At 34.8% G+C, this 21,311-nt stretch overlaps 4 protein-coding genes across 6 annotated transcripts; all 4 read right to left on the reverse strand.

Annotated features, from left to right (window-relative positions):
• Positions 1 to 1,271: 1,271 nt before the first annotated feature.
• LOC108226328 (uncharacterized protein At1g28695) lies at positions 1,272 to 5,235 on the reverse strand. The gene is made up of 3 exons (XM_017401270.1): positions 5,053 to 5,235; positions 4,450 to 4,833; positions 1,272 to 1,769 (listed from the first exon to the last, which is right to left on the reverse strand). Exons 1-3 carry the CDS (start codon positions 5,233 to 5,235, stop codon positions 1,272 to 1,274), a joined length of 1,065 nt encoding a protein of 354 aa, XP_017256759.1.
• A 1,819-nt stretch (positions 5,236 to 7,054) lies between these two features.
• On the reverse strand, positions 7,055 to 8,368 carry LOC108225347 (delta(12) fatty acid desaturase FAD2). Its single transcript, XM_017400191.2, has one exon. The coding sequence runs from the start codon at positions 8,286 to 8,288 to the stop codon at positions 7,140 to 7,142; it is 1,149 nt and encodes a 382-aa protein (XP_017255680.1). The 5' UTR covers positions 8,289 to 8,368; the 3' UTR covers positions 7,055 to 7,139.
• An 858-nt stretch (positions 8,369 to 9,226) lies between these two features.
• On the reverse strand, positions 9,227 to 12,050 carry LOC108224710 (large ribosomal subunit protein uL30y). Its single transcript, XM_017399406.2, has 7 exons — positions 11,909 to 12,050; positions 10,981 to 11,159; positions 10,799 to 10,896; positions 10,654 to 10,711; positions 9,933 to 10,012; positions 9,717 to 9,819; positions 9,227 to 9,621 (listed from the first exon to the last, which is right to left on the reverse strand). The coding sequence occupies exons 2-7, from the start codon at positions 11,152 to 11,154 to the stop codon at positions 9,406 to 9,408; spliced, it is 729 nt and encodes a 242-aa protein (XP_017254895.1). The 5' UTR covers positions 11,155 to 11,159; positions 11,909 to 12,050; the 3' UTR covers positions 9,227 to 9,405.
• A 1,130-nt stretch (positions 12,051 to 13,180) lies between these two features.
• On the reverse strand, positions 13,181 to 20,041 carry LOC108227516 (uncharacterized). 3 transcript variants are annotated; one of them, XM_017402699.2, is made up of 11 exons: positions 19,716 to 20,041; positions 18,907 to 19,009; positions 18,208 to 18,393; positions 18,005 to 18,110; positions 17,873 to 17,906; positions 17,100 to 17,137; positions 16,960 to 16,994; positions 16,720 to 16,872; positions 14,105 to 16,578; positions 13,705 to 13,794; positions 13,181 to 13,605 (listed from the first exon to the last, which is right to left on the reverse strand). In XM_017402699.2, the coding sequence occupies exons 2-11, from the start codon at positions 18,975 to 18,977 to the stop codon at positions 13,556 to 13,558; spliced, it is 3,237 nt and encodes a 1,078-aa protein (XP_017258188.1). In that variant the 5' UTR covers positions 18,978 to 19,009; positions 19,716 to 20,041; the 3' UTR covers positions 13,181 to 13,555. The 3 variants fall into 3 exon arrangements, with proteins under 3 accessions (XP_017258188.1, XP_017258189.1, XP_017258191.1); XM_017402700.2 differs by having other exon boundaries at positions 19,841 to 19,975; XM_017402702.2 differs by lacking the exon at positions 19,716 to 20,041 and adding an exon at positions 19,171 to 19,189.
• Positions 20,042 to 21,311: the final 1,270 nt, after the last annotated feature.

Consider the following 21,311-nt stretch of genomic DNA (forward strand, 5'->3'; position numbering starts at 1 on the left):
TTATAATTACAAATTTAGAAAATAAATTTAGGTCGATTTTTTTTATTGCATGTGAATATGTGATAGCAAAAACTGATATGGAAAATATTATTCATATTCTTGTTGTGGATTATGATGGTATGATGATGTTAAGATGAAGTGTTCTTTGTGGGTTACGTCAAGAAAGGCCCATTTAAAATTATTGATTCACCCACATATATCTACGTGGGTGTGGACTAATGGAAGAGATTCAAGTCCATGTCGAGTCCAGAATGATAAGGTGGGGCCGTTTGGGCAAGCTTAAAAGAAGTGACTTCTGGCTTAAACTAGAGAAGTGGAGCAGAAGTGAGAAGTAAATAAGTTAATAAAGTGTTTGTAAAAGAAGCAGAAGCTGTGAGACAAAAGCTAGCATTCTCAGCTTTTTAAAAGTACTTCTACTTCTTTACACAAACGGGTCAAAAGAAGTAGAAGCCAGAAGCAGCTTCTGCTTCCGTTAAACAAACAGGCACAAGGTTTCGATCCGACTTATAAGTATAGTTTAGATTAAACTAGATTTAAGTTTGATTATTTCCTAATAAATAATGAAATAACAGTAATAAATAGTTTTATTTTGTAAAATTCATCACTTTTCTTAAAGGAAATTTATCTCACTTGCAGTACATTTTTGTCAAAGAATTAGAAAAGCGCTGAAAAATCTGGAATATAATTAAGAAAAATTAAAACAAAAACTGAAACGAAGAGTTCGAATTAAATATTTTCAAGGATTTAAACAAACACCGTAAAAGTCAGAAAAATATTTTTTGGACAAATAACGAAGTCTAAAAATAAAGTATATACATAGGAGTACTTTTTTATTTGAAAACTTTCAGGAAAATTGGTACATTTTGGTAATATTAATAATGGGCAGAAAGTACTCATACATCTTTTTATGTAAAAACAAGGTCGTAGTAAAAATTTCCCTAAACTATTAAATTAAATTTGGTATCAGAGACCTCTACTTAATCATCAAAATTTATCAACTTTTTACAAAAATCAGTTTTTAACATGATCACCTACCACTAACAGCAGGGTGGAGTCTGACCTCGCAAAAATTCGAATTATACAATTTTCACATAGACCTACTCCCAATATTTTTAATTGTATCAGAAATAACATGAGAAATAATAATATTAAAATATATACATAGACAATACAAGTATTCGTTGGTCCATGGGCGTAAACAAAACAAAATAAATATTTCTTACAAAAAACGAAAAAAAACATTTTGAGGCTTTAATTTCTACCTGTATAATTCAGCGATTTCTCCACGAATCCATACATGCATTGTGCGGTGACCATCTAAACGGCACCGTTTGATTAGCGAAAAATCTTTTCCAGTCATGAATGACACTAGTTAGATCAGTAACCTTAGCATGGATACTTCTACAACAGTTAGCATGAACTGTGGACACAACTCTAACATCTCTACTGTCTTGACAAAACCCACTGAAGTAAAGAGTGTCCAAGAACCTAGCCTTGATCCCTAACCTCCTAAACAAACCTCGGCGCATCAGTTTTTCCAGCACATCTTGTTCTTTCAGACCCTCGGATTTGTTTTTTTGAGCGTACCAGGAATCGAACAGTGCGATGGTTTTGTGGTTGGAATTGATCATGTAGAAGCCTGTGTTGATCCGTTGTCTGCATTCTGACCATGGGTGGCCGATGAAGTAGTCGACGCTGATTTGGATGTCGATGCTTTGGTTTTGTATGAGATTTGGGAATGGGTTTCTTAGCCATAATACGTCTGCGTCCTGCAGATCATCAGAGCAAATATTAAGAATATTGGACATGTTAAAAATCGACACAACAGATATAACAATTTTTTATAATATAAAACATTACTACATCCACTACTTTCTCCCGGCCCACTATCTTCATTTATATAACAATAAATCCGTGTTCAATCCCAATTTATATAATTCATTGGGACGGAGGGACTACTCTACTATTATGCGGTGTTAGGTAGTCATCTATAATTTGTTTTCAAAACAGATTATATCTTGCTATTATGAAATTAATCCTTCGAAATTACTACTCATATAATTATAAAATCAGTTATCGTCATTTGTAATTTGGTCCGAGATGAACAGTATCCTCGTATATACGTATATATATGCTTTTACTTAATAATTGTTTTCACCGATGAAACATCTTTTCATATTTTATTCGACTATTTTCTAATCAGTCAATGCACTATAACTAATTATTATATGTGTGATGATACTAAACAATACACATGTTATTTAATAATACCATGTGATTATAATTTTTTACGGATCTTTCTTTTTCAATGTAAATTTCATTCTAATGACACATAAAAGTTATATCATATTCAAACATTCTTTAATATATTCCAAAAATTTTCCTTAACTTCCTTCCAATTATTATTTAGAAAAAATTCAGTTCTAATAATACATAAAAATTTGTCATATTCAGACTCAATATCACATGTCAACCAATTATCGTTTAAAATTCACAAAGGCTACCTAATCTACAGTCTAAAATAATCTACGTATCTGCCCACCCTATCCCATTGTAGTAGTATAAATTTCAGTAGCTGGCGTGTTCAATAATAATATCCCTGTTTGGTTTCCATTCTATTAGAGATCTATTCACAAGTGATTTTTCAAATATTTTCACACATTTCTTCAAAAACAATATTACGGGTGTTTGGCGATAGCTTTTAAACCAAGTTTCTGAATTTATAAGTTAGAAACACTTATGCACTTATTTTAAACTTACCAAAACGGTCTCAATATCTTTACGGATATTTTCACATTGTTTAAGTTAGAAACACTTATGCACTTATTTTAAACTTACCAAAACGGTCTCAATATCTTTACGGATATTTTCACATTGTTTACAGTGGCGGAACCAGAGGGGGGCTAGAGAGGATGCTAGAGCCCCCAACCTCGAAAAAACAGTGTATATTTTTTTTCAGGCCCCGCTGAATTAGTGATTTCAATATAATTTTTTTTTAAGCCCCGCTGAAGTATAAATGTCATACAGAGGGAGGCACTTAGTCTAACAGAAAATCTAATTAACAAATACATTCAAACAGATGCACTCCGAGCAACTCCAACAAGCTCCTATTTTTTCTCTAAAAATAATATAAACAATCAACTCTTAACCATTTAAGAAGTAAAATTACACAATATTTTACTAACCTTTTTATTGGGAGACATTTTGAGAAGATGTTCACTACTGTAAAACTTGTTTACTAACCTTTTTATTTAACATGTTATTGATCTTATTTCCCAAGAGAAGGATAACCGTTTAATTTACAGAAGGAAATATAGAGTTACTACTTTGTATTGGCTCTTTGGATCCTAGGAATTAATTTTCAAGTTTCAATAACTCAAAATTGGTCTTCATTGCACAATTTTATCCAAAGGAATTCTCTTTGCTAGATCTTCAAAGTATAGGAAATCAATTTTCTACTATGAAAACAAATAGGATGGGAGATACACGACTGAATGATAGTATGATGATATATATTGAGAAAACTATTTAAGCAAGTATGGATGACGAAATAATTCAGCCCCCTAACTCTTATTCCTGGTTCCGCCACCGATTGTTTACTACAATAAGCTAGCATGGTTTATAGGTTATAGGTTATTTTAATATTTATAAGCTTTTTATTAGTTTTTTTCATAAAGTTTTTTAATAATTTAATTATAATAATATAGTATAAATCTTAATAATATTATTAATTTTAATAACTGGACTTTACAATTAAAAATTTAAAAATATTTTAAAATTTGTTGGCTAATTAATTTAACTTAATTATTAAAACAATTAAATTTCAAAATAAAGAGATCTAACAAGTAGAGGTGGCAATATGGTTGCAAAATTATTAAACCAAACCAAAATTGTGAATTTGGATCAATATGAAATCACATTTGGAAAAATGGATTTGGTTTGGTTTCTAATCTCATATATCTCGACACACGTTATTGTGTTCTTTTTCTTTTTGCTAGTTACGCACACCCCGTGATTCGAACCATGACCTTCTTGAAGAAGTCTAGAGTTTGAACCACTGCATCAACTAACAAACCCACACATGATATTGTTATATTTACTATTTATTACATTGTCACTTAAGTGTATTAATTTCTGTTCAGCATATAATATTTATTTTTACTTATTAAACTAGTTTACCCATAATTCAAACTAAAACCATAACCACATTTGTTAATATATGGTTTGAAAATGGTTTTGGTTCATTTATCCAACTTAAATTCATTTTATAAGAACCAAAATCAAACCAATCACACATTTTGCCACCTCTAAACTCTGGCAAAGTATTACCAGGAATCCATGGCAACGAAAATACCGACAAACCCTTTAGATACATGCTTCTCATTCTCGATCAAATAAAAATCTAGCAAACCCTAATTAAAAAAATAATCTTGGAAAGAAACGTACGACCGTGAATATGAAGTTATATCCATGTTTAAGAACATTAGTGAGAAACAGCGTTCTTCTCCACATCATGTTGATGAAATCTTCACTCATGTATAGCTTCTCCCCCATAAAATCCACGCCGTCCGTTTTAAGCTTGTAGCAATGCAAGTGTAGATATTTACACCGATCATACGAGGTTTGATCTGCCGCCACGATTAAGAGATGATCGACTAGGTTTCTTGTATTTTCGCCTAGCCAAAATCCATGGAGAAATATGTCGAGCATGGGCTTATCTCCTTCTACGTAGGCTTTGTTCACCATTGCTATAATCATCGTCTTGTTTTGTGTTGACGTCTCTGCTAGAACCTCCTCTAGTAGTTCATCTTTCTCGTATGGCGTCACGTTGAACTGTAATAACATGTAGAAACACACGTACGGTAAGTTAATGGATAAAATGTCATCAGAGTTTATGTGTTAGAATATAATATGATCCTGATAAACTCTCCTCCCAAAACCTTTTTCTAAGAATTGGTCATTTAATCAATTATCGAAGCTCATGTTTGTGACAGACTCGGGTTCGACTTCCGGATATAGATTAATGAGAGAAGATAGAGTTTGAGTGCTTACAGTTGCAGCATGGGATTTGCTACTAGAGGCAAGGACTTGAGGTTTTTGAAAAGGTGTAGGCAAGATCAAGTAGTTGACGTTGGCTTCATTGCAAACAAATACATAGAGTAAACCAAGAAAAAGAAGAGATGCTAGGGTAAAATTCACGATCTGATGATTCTTTTGAGCCTGAGCAAGATCCATAGATATTCTGTTAGTAAGAATGATCACCTGCCTCTGCTTCGCTAGCTCTTATTACTATGTTGCGATTTTTCTGCTTGCGGGATCTCCGGAGAAAATAAAATTATAATTATAATTACATTAGAGAAGGAAGGCCCACCTGTTCGACCATGGCATTTCTGAGAATAGATATTCACTCGTAAAGCTGTAAGTTTACTCCTCAACTTCGACTCCTCAACTTCGACTTCTATTTGTATTTCACTATCTATTTTTCATCTTAGACTGGTAAATATTTTGATATCTTACAAATGATATTGTATAAAATTATTTTTTTATTGGGATCAAGTTTTGATTTTAATTATTGTTGGCGGCCGGCGCAGTACATACAATTTTTTTGTTGACAGACATAAATTATAAATTTTATATCAAATTATTAATTCATAAACACATTAAAATTTTGTTGATACACATTGTAATCTGCATTCATTTAAATTTTATATTCGCATCAAGGATGAGGCTCGTACAAAATAAAATGCTTGTCATACCAGGACCCTTCTATATATGCTCTTGTAATTCTTATTTCTATTATAAAACATACGACTCAAGTAATATTTGTTTAGATTAATGAGACATAAGTGTGGTGTGGAGTATTTGTTTAAGTAAAAAAAGGACATGTGGTGTATTTGTTTAAGTAGAAAAGAGACCTGTGGAAGTAAAAGAAGGACATGTGGTGTATTTGTTTAAGTAGAAAAGAGATAAACTTTTCTTCTTTTTCTACACTATTTTTATTCCATTATCTGTTTTTTATATATTAAAAGACGGAGGGAGTATTTGTTTAAGGAGAAAATAGACACGTATGATTGTTAGTTTTCAGTGTTTGCGGTTAGTTGTATATAAACCGTACTTCGTCCGTTTCGAATCAGATATTCATATTTCAAAAGTTACATATTTTTAAAAACTGAATTTTAAAAAAAAAAGTTGTATTAAATCATTAATAACATAATATATGACATATGATTGAATGTTGATCTTGAAAATATAAATTAGAAATAATAGCCTTTTAACTCGTGCGAGCACGGGTGCACGGGCGGTTATATAGTTCGTAATTTATTATTTATAATTTAAATTTTAACTTGAATTAAATTAAATTATATTAACCAACGAATTATATTTTCTCACAAAAATTTAGCTTTTACAATTTATTATCTATTTATAAATATTTTTCTGTTATTAATATGTGATAATTTATTATTCAATTAATTTTAAATCAAGTTTTTCTTATTTGGGAGTATATCTTCATTACTTCATATCAGTGTTCTAAAAGTCGACGATTAATCGGGATTAATCTCTGTTCGGTCGGTCACCGTCTCGATTAAGCGTTAATCGGTGAAAAAATCGTTTTTTCTGGTAGTTGGGTTTATAGATCTGTTTATTTTAATATATTTTAATAATTTTTTATTGTATATAGCTAAAATACATTTAACTATTTTAATCAAAACATTTTTCTTGAGGAAAATTCCTATGGCCAAATTTAAATATTAAGAACTTATTCAACATATTGAATAGATATAATTGTTTAAAATATATAATAAATATATTAATTTTAATTTAAACACATCAACTAAAAGACCCTTTTTAATTACTAAAATGCCCTCGAGATGGTTTCGTCATGGGGAAAGTTCTCAAATTTTGTAATATATTTTTGTTAACATATACTCATCACCTCTAAAATAATTATAAAATTATGATTTATAGAGTTATATTTGGGTGTATTTTAAAATGCAGGTCCGTATAAGTGACTGTTATCTGAGGCAAGATTAAAAAATAATTAAAACACCGATAATATTCCTAAAAAACTCTAAATTGTATTCAATTTCATTCTTATTACAAATGAGTAGACTTCAAATCTCTTACAAAACATCATAAACCTATATCTCCTTTCTGTACCAATACACTCCCTTGGTCTCACCTTCATCTTTCTCAACATAAATACACTCCTTCATTTCTCTATACATGGCCTTGAGAATCGGAGTTCCATCATACTGATAGTAGTCTCCCAACAAGGGCTTCATGGCCTCGGTGGCCTCGAGCCCGTGGTAATGCGGGATCATGGAGAAAATATGGTGACAAACATGAGCATTGCACACATTGTGGAACACCTTGTTCAGAATTCCGTAGTCTCTGTCGACAGTGCAGAGAGCTCCCCTCAGCCAGTCCCATTCGGTGGAGTCGTAGTAAGGCACAGAAGGATGAGTGTGGTTGAGGATCGTGATCAACGTGAACCATCCGTTAACAACTAGGAGTGGACCTCCGTAGACACAGAACACCCATGCAAAGCCTTTGAGCAAGACGAGATGATAGAGGCCATAGATGACAGCAAGAATGGCAATGTCAGAGATGATGATCTCTTTGCGTTCGCGCTCAGAGTAGAGAGGGCTGTGGGGATCGTAATGCGAGGTCCATCTCTCGTACTTGTGGCCTGAGACGTTGAACATTAGGTACAGAGGGAAGCCTATGAGGAGAGTGGTGGCCCATACGAGGACGCGCCCCGGGGGGTTGTTGAGGATTTTGTAGTAGTTTCGGATGTTGGACTTGAATCGTGGGACGTAAACCTCGTCGTTCTCGAGGGACTGAGTGTTGGCGTGGTGGCGACGGTGGCTGATTTTCCATGAGAAGTAAGGGACCATGAGAGAAGAGTGGACAATGAGGCCGACAAGGTCATTGATCCAATTGTAATTGCTGAAGGCGTCGTGATCGCATTCGTGGCCCACGACCCAGGCACCGGTGAGGACGCAGCCTTGTACAGCAATGTAAGCTGCCCAGCCCAAGTAGTTGAGAGGGCGCGGAAGATACTGGTCTATATAAGTGGTGGCCACGTAGTACAACGCGTAGGCCATGAGGAGATCTTGAATGAGGTAGCGGAAAGAAGTGATGAGAGATTTTTCGAAGCAATGGGGGGGAATGGCTTTCTTGAGATCACCTATGGTGAAGGGAGGTTTCTCATGAGGAGCGCGTCGAAGGGCCTCTGTCTCGGTCTTCTTGCCGCTAGGAGTTGCCATTCGGCCGCCTGCACCCATTATGAAGAAGCCTTATGGAGAATTTTGCTTAACCCCCTTGGCTTTTGTTGTGTGTTATTGCTCTGAGGCTCCTAAGGCTGGAACTTGTAGATTTATAAGGATGTTGTAGAGGTATTGTTTATGTATCAAAGTGGACTCATCAGTCAGCACACATGTTGAATAAAACGCACGCCAGGGGCCAGCCAGTTGAGGAGTGAGGAGTGTGATTGAGCAATGGAGCAGTTTCAAGTGCAACTGGCGTGCTGCATTAGAAAAATAAAAAAAAATGGGGCACTGGTTTATCGTTTGTTTGACAATGCGGGGCCTAAAGTTTTGGTCTTGAATGTCCGGCTCCTAGTCACTAGTTTAAAATTCAATCTTTAATCCGGTCCTCTTTGGCGGCTACAGAGAGAATTTTGATATGCAGGGCACATGTGGTTTGGGGACTCCGGCATCTCCCTCGTTCAAGATGTGGCAATCATATTTATGTTATTTCCAACAATTAGCTTCGGCTCAAAATACAATATTGACTGTTATATTATAAAGATCATAGGATGGTATCTCCAACCTAACAATTGATATTTAGAGTAGGTCACGGGTCGTCAAAATGTTATTGGAAAAGAAGTAAAAAAAAAAAAAATAGTTTTCTCAACTTTTGAGATTCGTGAAAGTGCTTATACTTCTTTACACGATGGACTCACTTTCTATCGAAAGAAGCCGGGCTTCTCTGTTGCCAAATGAGCACTTAGAAGCTACTATCTTTTAGTGCTTGGTTCTATTGAACTCATAAAAAGTAAGCTCCCATCCTGTCAATGCCCTATAATGACGGGGCATGTTTGGCACCAAATGGGCACGTAGAAGCTCCTCTCGTAGCTTGATTGTTGTATGGTTCTACTGAGCTTATAAAAAAGTAAGCTCCCATCCTATCAATGATCGATAAATATAATACATGGAAAACATGCAAAAAAGTTGAATTCATCATTGAAAGCAAACCAAGTAACTATAAGATTCAACTTCACTTTAATTTTACTATAACAAAAATAAAACATATTACAGAGTCTTGATACCAGAGCACTAACAGTAAAAATGTAAAACCAAAGTACCGGCGACATTCAATTTGGAACAGTCCGAGAGAAATCTAATTCATCCTTCTGATGAGCTCATTCACAAATCCCTCACGGTTACCAGCATCACCTCCCTCAACATAGTGATTTCGTTTCTTCTTGAGACCACCAAGTGGTGCCTTGAGCTGGAATGGCCAGAGAAAGTTGTTCGCTTCCTTGAAGTGAGGTCCAACAGTCATAATTTCATGGATCAAGTCTTCAACACAGAGTATTCCAAACTTGCCCAGAGCCTGTAAATCACACATTGGAATACGTGGTCAGCGTAGAAAGCTTTGCAATGCAAGAGCCAAGAATCTACTAGGATCTGATTATTTCTTCAACATACCTGCTCAACGATGGAATTGTCTGTCAAGGCGATTCTCTGCCCTTTAAGTTTTCCATGGCCCCTCTTGTAAATCAGCTCTTTAACACTTTTCAAGTTGGGGTATCTAGAAGGGAATGAAAACAAATCAATTACATTGCACAATGAACATCCGTTAGTAATTGCACAAACCAGTCTCAATCAATAGGTGTTCACTGTCTAAATAATTAGGCTGCTTACCCATATGTAACATAAGGCTCCACCCTGTGCAACATGTTGAGGGTTGCTTTGTTTACCTTCAAGAAAACACCATTGAATATCTGAAAACAGAAGATACAAGGATTAGATTCAATTTATAACGTATATGCACGTACTTTGTTATTTTGAATCACAGGCCATTCAATTAAATTACAACTGCTAAGAAATATCACAAAACTCTTGTAAAAACGATACTATGTAAGGAGGGTATAGGCTACTATTACGCAACAAGCAGTGTTACTTCATACAGTTAACACATGGTTGTTATTAATGCTAGTACATATACATTTTCTAGGCACTACCTATCACATTATTTCATTATAAATTTATTATTAATAGGATGAATGTGATCCGAAATAAAATAATAAACAATGCAGTATATGAACAGAATTGTTGTATTGCAGTAAAGCTCGTTAGACAAATTTTGCATATTCCTTCGCAAGCAACAAGAAAAAAAAATATGATTGCTATTATTTAACTAGTAATATGCAATGGGATGAAAACCATATCCAGCCAATAATCCAGGTAGTGTACAATAGAGGAACCATCACAACCGTCTTTTAGTTTCAAGTAACAATAGCAGGGTTAAACAGTTTATGTCAATACTAGCAACACTACAAGTTCATATAAAAACAGTTTGCACAATGAAAACTAGCAGATATTACTAATCCAAGATGGTAATACCAAGGTGATAACATATTACCTGCCTCAATCGCAAAAGTTGCAAGATCTTCTTGGTCTTTGGGTCAATGGCATTGATACTAGATGTGGTTCAAAACATCAGAATGTATCATTTCCCTGGACATTAAAAAATATGAAATCATATGTCTTGACAAATAATCACTTACCCTCGGATCCTGATGATAAACAACAGCTTGGGCTCTGGGCTAACATAGAAACCACCCTTCAATCTTGCCTCACGCTTCAAGTCTATCAACTCTCTTTCCTGGAAAAAAAGAGTAGATATGGTTACTTTTACATTTAACTCACATACTAGAACTGTAAACAGTAGCAACGATATCAGCCATACCTGCTTCGCATACTCTACTGCGTATCCCTTAGCACGATTGAAGAACAGCTTCCTCTTCTCTAAGTTCTTTTTCTTGGTAGCTTCGACCTCTTGCTTTTTTGCAAGAGCCCATTCATCTGCTCGTTTCTGCTTTTTCAAGAATGATTCTGGAACCACAGCATTTCCCTCGACCATTTTCCCTAAAACATGGGAAAAATACATTGAGAATCAAAATCATAGAAATCTCGTTTTAGTCATAGTTACTTCATCAAATATAACGACAAACTCCCACAAAAATAGTTAAGTAAAAAAACCATTTATATGATCAAATAGCGTAGCATCTTAATTCTTAAAAAAATGAACACTCTTCCTCTAAATACACCAAACCAAATTTACTGCATTCGCAATTTATACCGAACAAATAGTAACCAACATTACAGGCGTACTATACGTGTGTGAACATATGCCATTTCATATCACCAATCAGTGTCATTTAAGATCCCGATTCCCTTCCCCCACGATAATTTGTTTTCATATTCCTCATTCCGGCTCCCTCCTTTCTCTTTCGCGATAGTTTTCTCGGGAATATCAAGTTCTCAAATTCTACCGATCAATTAACTACATTTCAATTGGTCAAAAAAAAAAAAAAAACTACATTTCAATTAGTTCACCTTGATTTCCTTTTCACATACCATAAAAGTAAATCTTATTTATTCACAAAATTATCTAATAATACACCACATCAATTTCAATAATACGTACACAATTTCATCTAATAATGCGTAATTCATCGAATTTCAGGCACAATAATACACCACATCGATTTCAATTAAATCAATAATCAGATCACACACACATACACAATATATTCAAGCACAATCACAACCTCAAATAAATATTTAAAAAAAATATAATTTGCAGTATATATAAAATGTGTGTGTATTATTACCTGAATTAGAGGATGCGAGCTGGAGAAGATTTGAACGGAGTGAGTCGCGATTGTAAAACCCTAATCTCAAAGGGCCGGAGAAATGAGATCTTATTTTAACCCTAATTTTGGACGGTCGAGATCAGCTTGTAAAGAAGAAGCCCAGCCCATTTTCATCGGCCCATTTCATGTCTTTGTTGTTCTCTGTTTTTCGGCCGAATAAACAAACTGCCAACTGCCAAACCCAACTTCCCCGTCTCGGATATAAAACGATCATCGATTTATTTTATTTTATATGATGATTTATAAAATTTAACGATGGCTCAGTTTATTAATTGTATAAATTCTTCGATTTTATATTTGTCTGTTCTTAGTTTTCTTTTCCTTTTAGGAGTGTTATTATCAACTTATAATTATAGCTTAAGCTATTTATTTAATCATTATTTTATTTTAATTTAATAAAGATAGTTGAAATGTAATATAATATTAAAAAATAATTAGATTACAAAGATAGAAGTCTATAACAAAAATCAAGTTTATAAAGAGTGCACAATAAAATGAAGGACTGTTCATAGTTTGAATGTTTAAACTAAAATACATATATCACATAGCGTAAACTTGCATAGTTGTATTAATGAAAAAGAAAAATTTGTATCTATATCGAGTAAGTTGCATCTCTCGTTTGACCAAGGATAATTTAAATTCAACCGTAATTTATCAAAATAATTTTAATATTAATTCCCTGTGTAATTTGTCTCAGTTTTATAAAATACAGAGAGTTCTACATTTTAAACGCTGCCAGGTACTCGGCCGATAAATGATTGGCAACGTTGACCGTTGGAATATAAAAATTTTAAAGAATACATGGCTAATCAGGATTTCATTTTGGATTTGATCAAATAATTTGTTTGAAAAATCGAATTTGAATTTAATTTGAAATCCACACATTCATTCAAAAGTTATTAAAAAAGAATTTAAAATGACAACTCAAATTCTGTTATTTGAAATCTGTCATTTGAAATAAAATGCATGTTGATGTAAATACGTATTCTTAATTTATAAAATTTTTATTTAATTAGTTCCTGACAAATTTTTTTTTTTTATTTTATTAGTGTTCAATAATAATGTATTTATTAATTTAATATCACATAAACAAATTCACGTGAACTGAGTGAGCATTAGTGCATTACTGGAAATGCACCCACTGTTGCTGATACTGTAACAATTAACATGATGAAATTAACTGGGTGAAGATGTTGAGAAACTCTGAAGCTTCTAACTGGGGTAGGTATATATCTGCTTCAACAAATCAATTTCTTAAAAGAAAAATAAAATAAAATATACAACATTCTGCATTCATCTCCACATTAGCAAAAAGGGTCGAATCGCCAGAAAATTACAAGCTTCTTTCTAAAACCTGATGGGTGCAATAATTCTAATTAGCTGATCACCCAATATACTCAGCAGTAGTACCTAATCTGCAGAAACACGGACTCCTGTTGGTAACATGCAACACAGAATCACACGAGTCTCGGGACCTCGAGAGTATAATGTAGATTGCAGAGTTCCTTGAACTACATTTCAATTGTATGATGGAGCCACTGCAGAAATGTAATTAACAACTCCCATGCTACATATGTGACCCGAGTTTGATCGGGCTTTGTGTCATTACGTTTTGCTGCCCTTGAATGCGGAAAGAGAAAAGAAAGACCTTGTTGCTGAAACACACATTAGTAAAGATATTAGATTCTAACAGCTACCAGCTTAAAGAAAAGGATGACTAGATGATAGAAATAAAAAATACAATCAAAGATAACCTTTTGATGTTGTCACTGAAGCTGCAGTGTGGCTCTCCTGCAGCTTGTTTGCTCTCTCATTATTAAGATTGTTTACACCAGACTGAGGTACTGCATGCATTAAACATTATTAAAAGTTTCTTCTTTGAAAAAAAGTTTCAAGTAAAGGATCAATGTCACGACCAGTAACGGATAACAGACATAATGAAGCTACACCAGAGGTTGCAAGTACGAGGCTGATATTTACCTAGAAGTTGGTCTAGTAGGATTGCCAATAATTACCAGACTTTCAATAATATAGTCATGACATGAAATCTGCTACATATTAATTTCTTATATTTTGCTAATTGAAACCTGCTATATAAAATTATCAAACAAAATGAAGCATGGCACTTGGCCCACCTGACAGCAACTTAGTTACCTGTATATTTCTCATAGGATTCATATGAGTCACTTCTTTGTGGTCCATAGTTCTTTGCATTTAAGGCAGCCTTCCGCAATAGGTTTTCAGCATTTTTCTTGCTAGTTTTAGATTCCTCAGCTTCGTCCTCTCCCTCTGAAAAGCCAGATGGACTAGACCAACCACTTGAAGCATCCAACTTACTTTTCCGAGCAAACTTTAAAAGCCTTTTTAATCCTTTAGGTGCATCTTTTTGGTGAACCATGGTAGGCGGGTTTTCAGCATTACCCCACTCAGCAGTATCACATTCACTGGTCTCCTCAAGCAGCATCTGTGATAGAGAGTGACGCACACGCGGGCTTGTTACTTTCACTGCTGCAACAGTGGCTGCAGTTTCAGTAGATCTATCGTCATACATAATAGACTCGTCCTGATACTCTTCCATCTCCACCCAGGCTGCTGGGGAGATGACTGATACTTCTTCATCTCCAGTTTTAAGTATTGACTCTGCAAAACTTTCCGCATTGTCATCAAAACAGGCAATAACTTGATTAGAGCTCTCCGCGTCTTCGCATTTTTCAACAGTAATTGATTGACTTTCAGGTTCTTTGTCAGAGTGAATTTCCATTCCATCAACAGTATCCTCAACACATACCGGACTCAGACTGCTAGCAACCAACTCACTCTCTTCAGCTTTTATCACATCTTTCGAATCTTTCATGGACTCCTCAGGCGGAGATGAGACCTTAGTTTTGATGACAGGACTAACACCAGCAGCAACTCTAGACCCCTTGCGCAGAAAAGGCTTCGACTCCAGTGGCACCACACTGCTCTTCTTAGTGACCTTGTTGTATAAACTGGGCTTCGCTGTAGAAGAATGAACTGCAGAAGGGGTTTGCGTTTTTGTTTTTGTTTTTGTTATTTTCTCACTTTTTGTTGTCTGCTGCTGCTTGTCATTCATTCCTTTAACATTTTTGTTAGAATCAAACTGGGGTCCCTTGACAGTCTTTAAATTTGGCTTTAATCTTTCCATGTTTGGACTTGACCGCGGTAATGATGACACTGGTTGAGGTTTAGCACGTTTAGGTGCAGTACCAGTTGAACTTGTTCCAGCAGGGGTCTTAGCTGGCGAGGTCCCTACCGTTCTTGGTAAAGGTGTCGATGGCCATGACTTGCGGGTTGCTGGCAGAGAAGCTTTTGATGAAGTTTTCTTCACAACGGCAGGTTTTGAAATCTCCTTTTTGGGTTTTGTTGTTGGAGAAGAAGTTTTAGTGGATTTTTGAGATGTACTAATAGTATGTCTTCTACCAACATCTTTAGCATTTGTGGAAGCCATTTCAGCTTTTCTTTCTTCAAAAAATTTCTGCATAGTCTTTAATTGTGCTTCTTTCTCTGCTCTTTTTCCAGAAACTTCTCCTCTAAGTTTATCATCTCTCTTTTGCTTGTAGTGGTCATAAAATCCACCTCTACTCTCCCCAGAAACATTTTTCTTCTGATTGTTATCAGAGGCTCTTTTCTGGTACTTGACAGGTTTACTTTCCATCATTGATGCAAGTAACTGATTCAGCTCTGCTTCCTTTCGTTGACTCCATTCTGCTGAGGCAGTAAACTTTCCACTACTTTCCTCTTGCTCGGTTGAAACAGTATCTGCTGGCATGGCTGATGGATCTAAGATCATTTTATCAGATGATTCTGATCTAGAATCTAGGTTAAGGATGTCGACATGATTTTGACGTCCAGATTTAGAATCAGGCTCTTCTTGCATATCTTGAGAACTATGTGAAATTTCCGGACCAGCTGGGTTATTTATATTAGTTTGATCAGAACTCTCTGAAGTAACGTCTACAGGGCAATGAACAGAACTTCCACTCATTCCCGAACTCCATCTTCTCAAAACAGATTTATTTGCAGCAATGGAGGATGCATTCAACGATGATCTTGTCTTTGGAATATCCACAATCTGGTCTTTTTGCTTATTTTCAAAAAGACTAATTGCAGCTTGCACACTTATTCTTTGTTTGTTGTCCGACTTTCTAGGGGGTTGCTCAGATACCTCTTCATCACTATTTGCAGCTTCAATCTGAGAAAGCAATCTTTCTCTACCAGAAAAATGATTGAGACTCTTGATGGCTACTGCACTAGCCCTACGTGATCCAGATCGCCCGATTTGAACCCTCCTCATAGGAGATGCTGATCTTCTAGGAGTCGCAGATCTTACAACGGGGCGACTTCTTTCAACAGATGGCTGATCATCCTCACTTGATACAGAAGATTCTTCTGTGGAGCTTTGTCGTTCAAGCTGAGCAACTTTTGCTGGAGAGACTCCGTATTTAACTGGTGTGTCCAAGGTTGACGATCTCGAAGTTTGCACATTCTCATTTGTATTATTTGTTTTTTCATTTCTTGGATTGTTAGTAAAGAGAAACTTCTCGCCATCTGGAACATCGACAACCTGGCCAACTTGGCTCAGTTCTATAAACTTCCGCAACGAATTCCTACAACATATATCATCATAACAATAGTCAACTTAAGCTCACCGCATGAGTTATGTATCTTCTGTATAAGGTTCTGAGTAGTCGTACTACAGAAGGAAAAAAGCCATAAAAATAGTGAAATATTAATTATTCTAGAAGTACCTTATATTCATAGCGCCGAAATAATGAGAAAAAGTTTGCAAGTCTGTAATTTCCTTGGATGAGCATGAGGTTCCAGTAGCTTTGCAGAAAGCAGCAACTAATTCATCTCTTAGTGCAGTGAGTCGCAAGTCCATCGCTCGCAGCAGTTCATTCCTGTCAGAAATCACCCGTTAGATTAGTTGACCAACTGCAGAGCTGCCTGCAGTACAAGTATATATTACAACTGATAACACGACATACTTTGATGCATCCGACGACACAAAATCAACCTCAGCCTGTTGGAAAATATAGATCAGTCAACTCGCAATTGGAAAAAGGAAAACAAGATGCTCAAAACAACAATAAAGCCCAAAAAAAGTTAAAGTGAAGTTGACAATTACTTTGGCAGCTCGCTTTGTGGAATTCAACCTTCCTTCATCTGTTAAAGAGGAGCTATTTAGTATTTCCTATTGTAGGATGGTTGAGAAAGTATAATATGGCATAAAGCAATAGAAAAATTATTATACAGGGGCAGGGAAATGTACTTAGGCTCGTTAAATTACCAGAGGGTACTGTAGCTAAGACAAGTCGAACTGTTCCTCAACCAGCTCAGTCTCTTTTCAAAATAGACAAACTCTAGCGTTACAAGATTATTATCAAAGCCAAGCAGACTTTCCCTTTTCCAGCAATAGATACAAGCTCGATAATTTACTTAAATTACATATCTGATGACCTATGCTTTAACTCACCAAATATTTTATGCTTTAACACCAAGCCTAGATTAACAATTTTCACCTCCAGCTTTTTCGCAAACAGGACAATTATTGTTTTACTTCAAATCAAGAGTGTCAGCATACAACTATGAGGGTAAAAACTCAACACATGATCAAGTCCAATTTCAGTTCAAGTTAAAGGTTCTTCGTAAACTATTACATATACATAGTTTACTAATAAGTAACAACATGGTATAATAATAGAGAGTAAGAGACCAAGTCACCAAGCTGAGCAAATTATACACTAAAATAGTTTCACATGATCTTTTAGTAAGACAATCAACACTAAACCCCTCTATTAATGATGCAGCAAAACCATGATGCAACTTGACTATTCATACTTTCAAGTCCAGGAAGAGTAGTAGTATAGTAGTAGTAGAAGAAGTAACTTTCAAGCTAACCTGTCTCCACACCTCCAAGTCGATTCAGATGACTCTGAAAAAAACAACGAACCATAGGGTAGCTGAATTATTTAACTTTACCAAAGTAAGGCAGCAAAAGAGAAGGGAAGAGATAAAGGTTAGTAGTATTACATTCATAGAAAGCTGAAATTTTCTTGTTTCTTCCAAATGGGAAATCTCATTTTCGAAGTTCTTTGAGATATCAAGTATATCTGGAGAACCAACAATGCGAAGAAATCTGACAACGGATATAGAAAGTGCAATTGTCAGACAAACAAACCAATCTATAACATTAACGGCAAGCAAATAGAAGCGAACAACAAGATGATGAGGACCTTGTTAGTATCGATTTTGTGAACCACGCTGCACCACTATTAGCATTGGGTAAATGAATTTTGAAACTAGCATTCAGTCTCTTCGAGTTCAAATTTTGTACACTAGTTGAATGCAGAAGCAGTTGTTCCAGCAGTCCAGATTCTATGGTCTCTACTTTTTTGCCACTGCATATACACACCTCATACCTACAGAGATAAAATGAGGCATCAGACATTTTAGATACTTCAAACATAAGTCTAGGAACTTTTTGAGACCAGTTGAATTGTCTGACATTTTTTCAAAAAAACACAAAATACTAGCAATATCAAATTCAAGATTTCACAAATTGAACTAAAGTAAATTTCGGAATGGAGACAAGGGAGGTGATATTGCATACTTTTGATGTGGCTCGAGTATAATACTAAATAAATAAAAAACATTGTTAGTTCATTACATATCTAAAGAACACATATATAGCCATAGGCTTGTGCCTACATGATCACTGATGACTAATCAACTCATAGTATGTACATAATTCAATCACTAGTGGTGCTGGTAGAAGAATATTAAAAGGATGCAATTCCTTTCACTAAGTCAAACTATATTTTACGATATATACACAATACACTGTGGTCCACCACATAGGCTTCATTAGAAATTTACCCAATTTGAAATTCAGATCTTCATAGGAGGGAAACATTTAAGGGATAAGGTGTAACCTGTTCTGGCTCTGAAAAAGCTCAAACTCAGCATAATCAAGTTGTGCATCAGGATCAATCCCACCGGCCATCTTTATAAGTTGACTTCTGGAATCAAAAGTACCTGGTGGAGAAGCCAATTACATGTTAGGTTAAATGGCCGTTTCATAGTAAAAAAAAGTCTCTAGATATCAATTTCGGTCTATTAAAACAATGCCCTCAATATAATGTAACTACAAGACCAATTTCGAGCTTTTAGCATACAAGAAATTATAACATCCGAACCTTGGAAGCATTACAAACAAATGAAGTAGCAGAAGAACAAAACAAGAAAAATATCAGTATCACTTTCAAGTTGAGCATATTATTCTAAGACACAAGGGGACCTCAAGCTCCCCAAAAAGGGGTAATAAAATAAGTAAAAAGAACAAGAACCCTTAATATATTAGTCAAAAATAATCTGAAGTTGATGGGTGTAATAAATTTGAAGACAAAGTTAGGTGGAAATAATTAGAATTTCAAAGCTTGAAGAAAAGTGAACAATAATAACAGTACTAATTACACTAATAAGAATGGGTTTTTTTATTACTTAGGTATCTAAGACACTACATTTCAAGATCAGATCTAGCTTAAAGTAAATCAAATCAAAATGGGTTTGAACTCACCGACACACAAACATAAATTAATATCAAGAAAATATGAATCAAAATCTGAAACACTGACTAAGATGCATCCTATATGCAAACATACTGTTACATATGTATCAGTGGTGTGTGTATAATCTACAAGTACTGCAGATAGATAGATGGATTGATGAATGATAACTTTACATTTGATTCTTTGTTGCTTGCAGTTGGAGAGAGGGAGAGAGAGAAAGAGGGAGAGAAGGAGAGAGAGAGGGGGGGGGGGGGAGAGAGAGAGAGAGAGAGAGAGAGAGAAGTGTATAGTGGATTACAGGTAAATGGGGAGTGTATAGAAGTTACAAAGACAACTAAGGGGTTAGGGGTCCAATCTTGTATCCTCTTATATGGGTTTTCTTACAGAGAGAGAGAGATGTGGTGGGCTGGAGAGAGGGAGAGAGAGAGAGAGAGATGTAGTGGAAGGAGAAGAAAGGGAAGTAAAGGAATGAACTTTTAATTGCTTTAGTTATCTTTGGTGTGAAGGAGAAGTGAAGAGAGTGATGTTTGCATTTTGGAGAATATAATGCTGCGATGCTAGATTTATTACAAGCTAGCTCCTAGCTGTTCTTTGTGTGTGTATAGCAGTATAGATACCTACGATCCAGTGTGTGTACATAAATTAATTTAAGTGGAGAAAAAACAGGGTGATGAGATTATTAATTTCTGAGTTGTGACATGATTTTTACATTTTCTTTCCCAATCTGTTAGTTAGGATATTTAGTCGTTGCGTGATTTATGCGTGTTAATTATTTTGTCCAGGCACATCAAAATATCATCGTCAATTCGTCGTCGATTTACAGCTGCAATCTTATATGAACTCTACCAGACGACGCAGAATAATAAAATCTCGATTTGAAAATCACGGAAAAAATCTGAAAAATTACTTCTAATAAATTTTGATTCAATAAAACTCTGACTTTATATTTAATTTTGTATAAATACTGACCCAATAAAATCCATTTTTAATTATGATATATTTATTTATATACAAATAATTATTTTTTATTCAGTTTTGTAAAAACCGAAAATTATACCAAATCGGTGAATACACTGAATAAGGATTAACTGGATAATTATATAAATGATCTGATATTTAATCAGTTCGGATAACTACGAAACAAAGATTAATCAATAATTAATCATGATTAATTATCGATTTTTAGAACACAAATTTTATCTAAACATAATTTCCTATTTCATGACCTGAATAATTTAATTTAGAAATACGTGATAAATGCATGAACGACTATATGAATACTTGTATAAATGTGCGGGATCCTTCATTTACCTACACCGTATATATGATGTATGAGCTAATTTGGAACTTATTAGAACGCATAACGATCCTTCATATATTGCGTGACTATGCTAAAATTCTTAATTAACTTAATTAATCCGACAGTCTTCATATGAGGACACCGCCTTTTAGTTATTAATCGCGATTTGATTAATGCACGTTGTGGTGATCCACTTAGTATTATATTTACATTATTATTTTGATGTCAGTCTCTGTCACACCGTTATGCTCATACAAATCTCATACTTTGTTAATTAAATTATTGTATATTTGAATGATGAATGTTTTTATACTAAAAAAATTATGGGTTCGTGTCTGCTTCGCTTTATGTCAAAATTGTCTGCTTCGCTCTTATCAACGGCTAAATGTAGTTTGAAATTTTATTAGGAGTTTGAAATTTTATTAGGTGTTAATTATTAGAAATTTAGAACATCTCCAATTAAGTAATC

This window comes from Daucus carota, chromosome 6, assembly GCF_001625215.2.
Source record: "Daucus carota subsp. sativus chromosome 6, DH1 v3.0, whole genome shotgun sequence".
NCBI classification, from domain to species: domain Eukaryota; kingdom Viridiplantae; phylum Streptophyta; class Magnoliopsida; order Apiales; family Apiaceae; genus Daucus; species Daucus carota.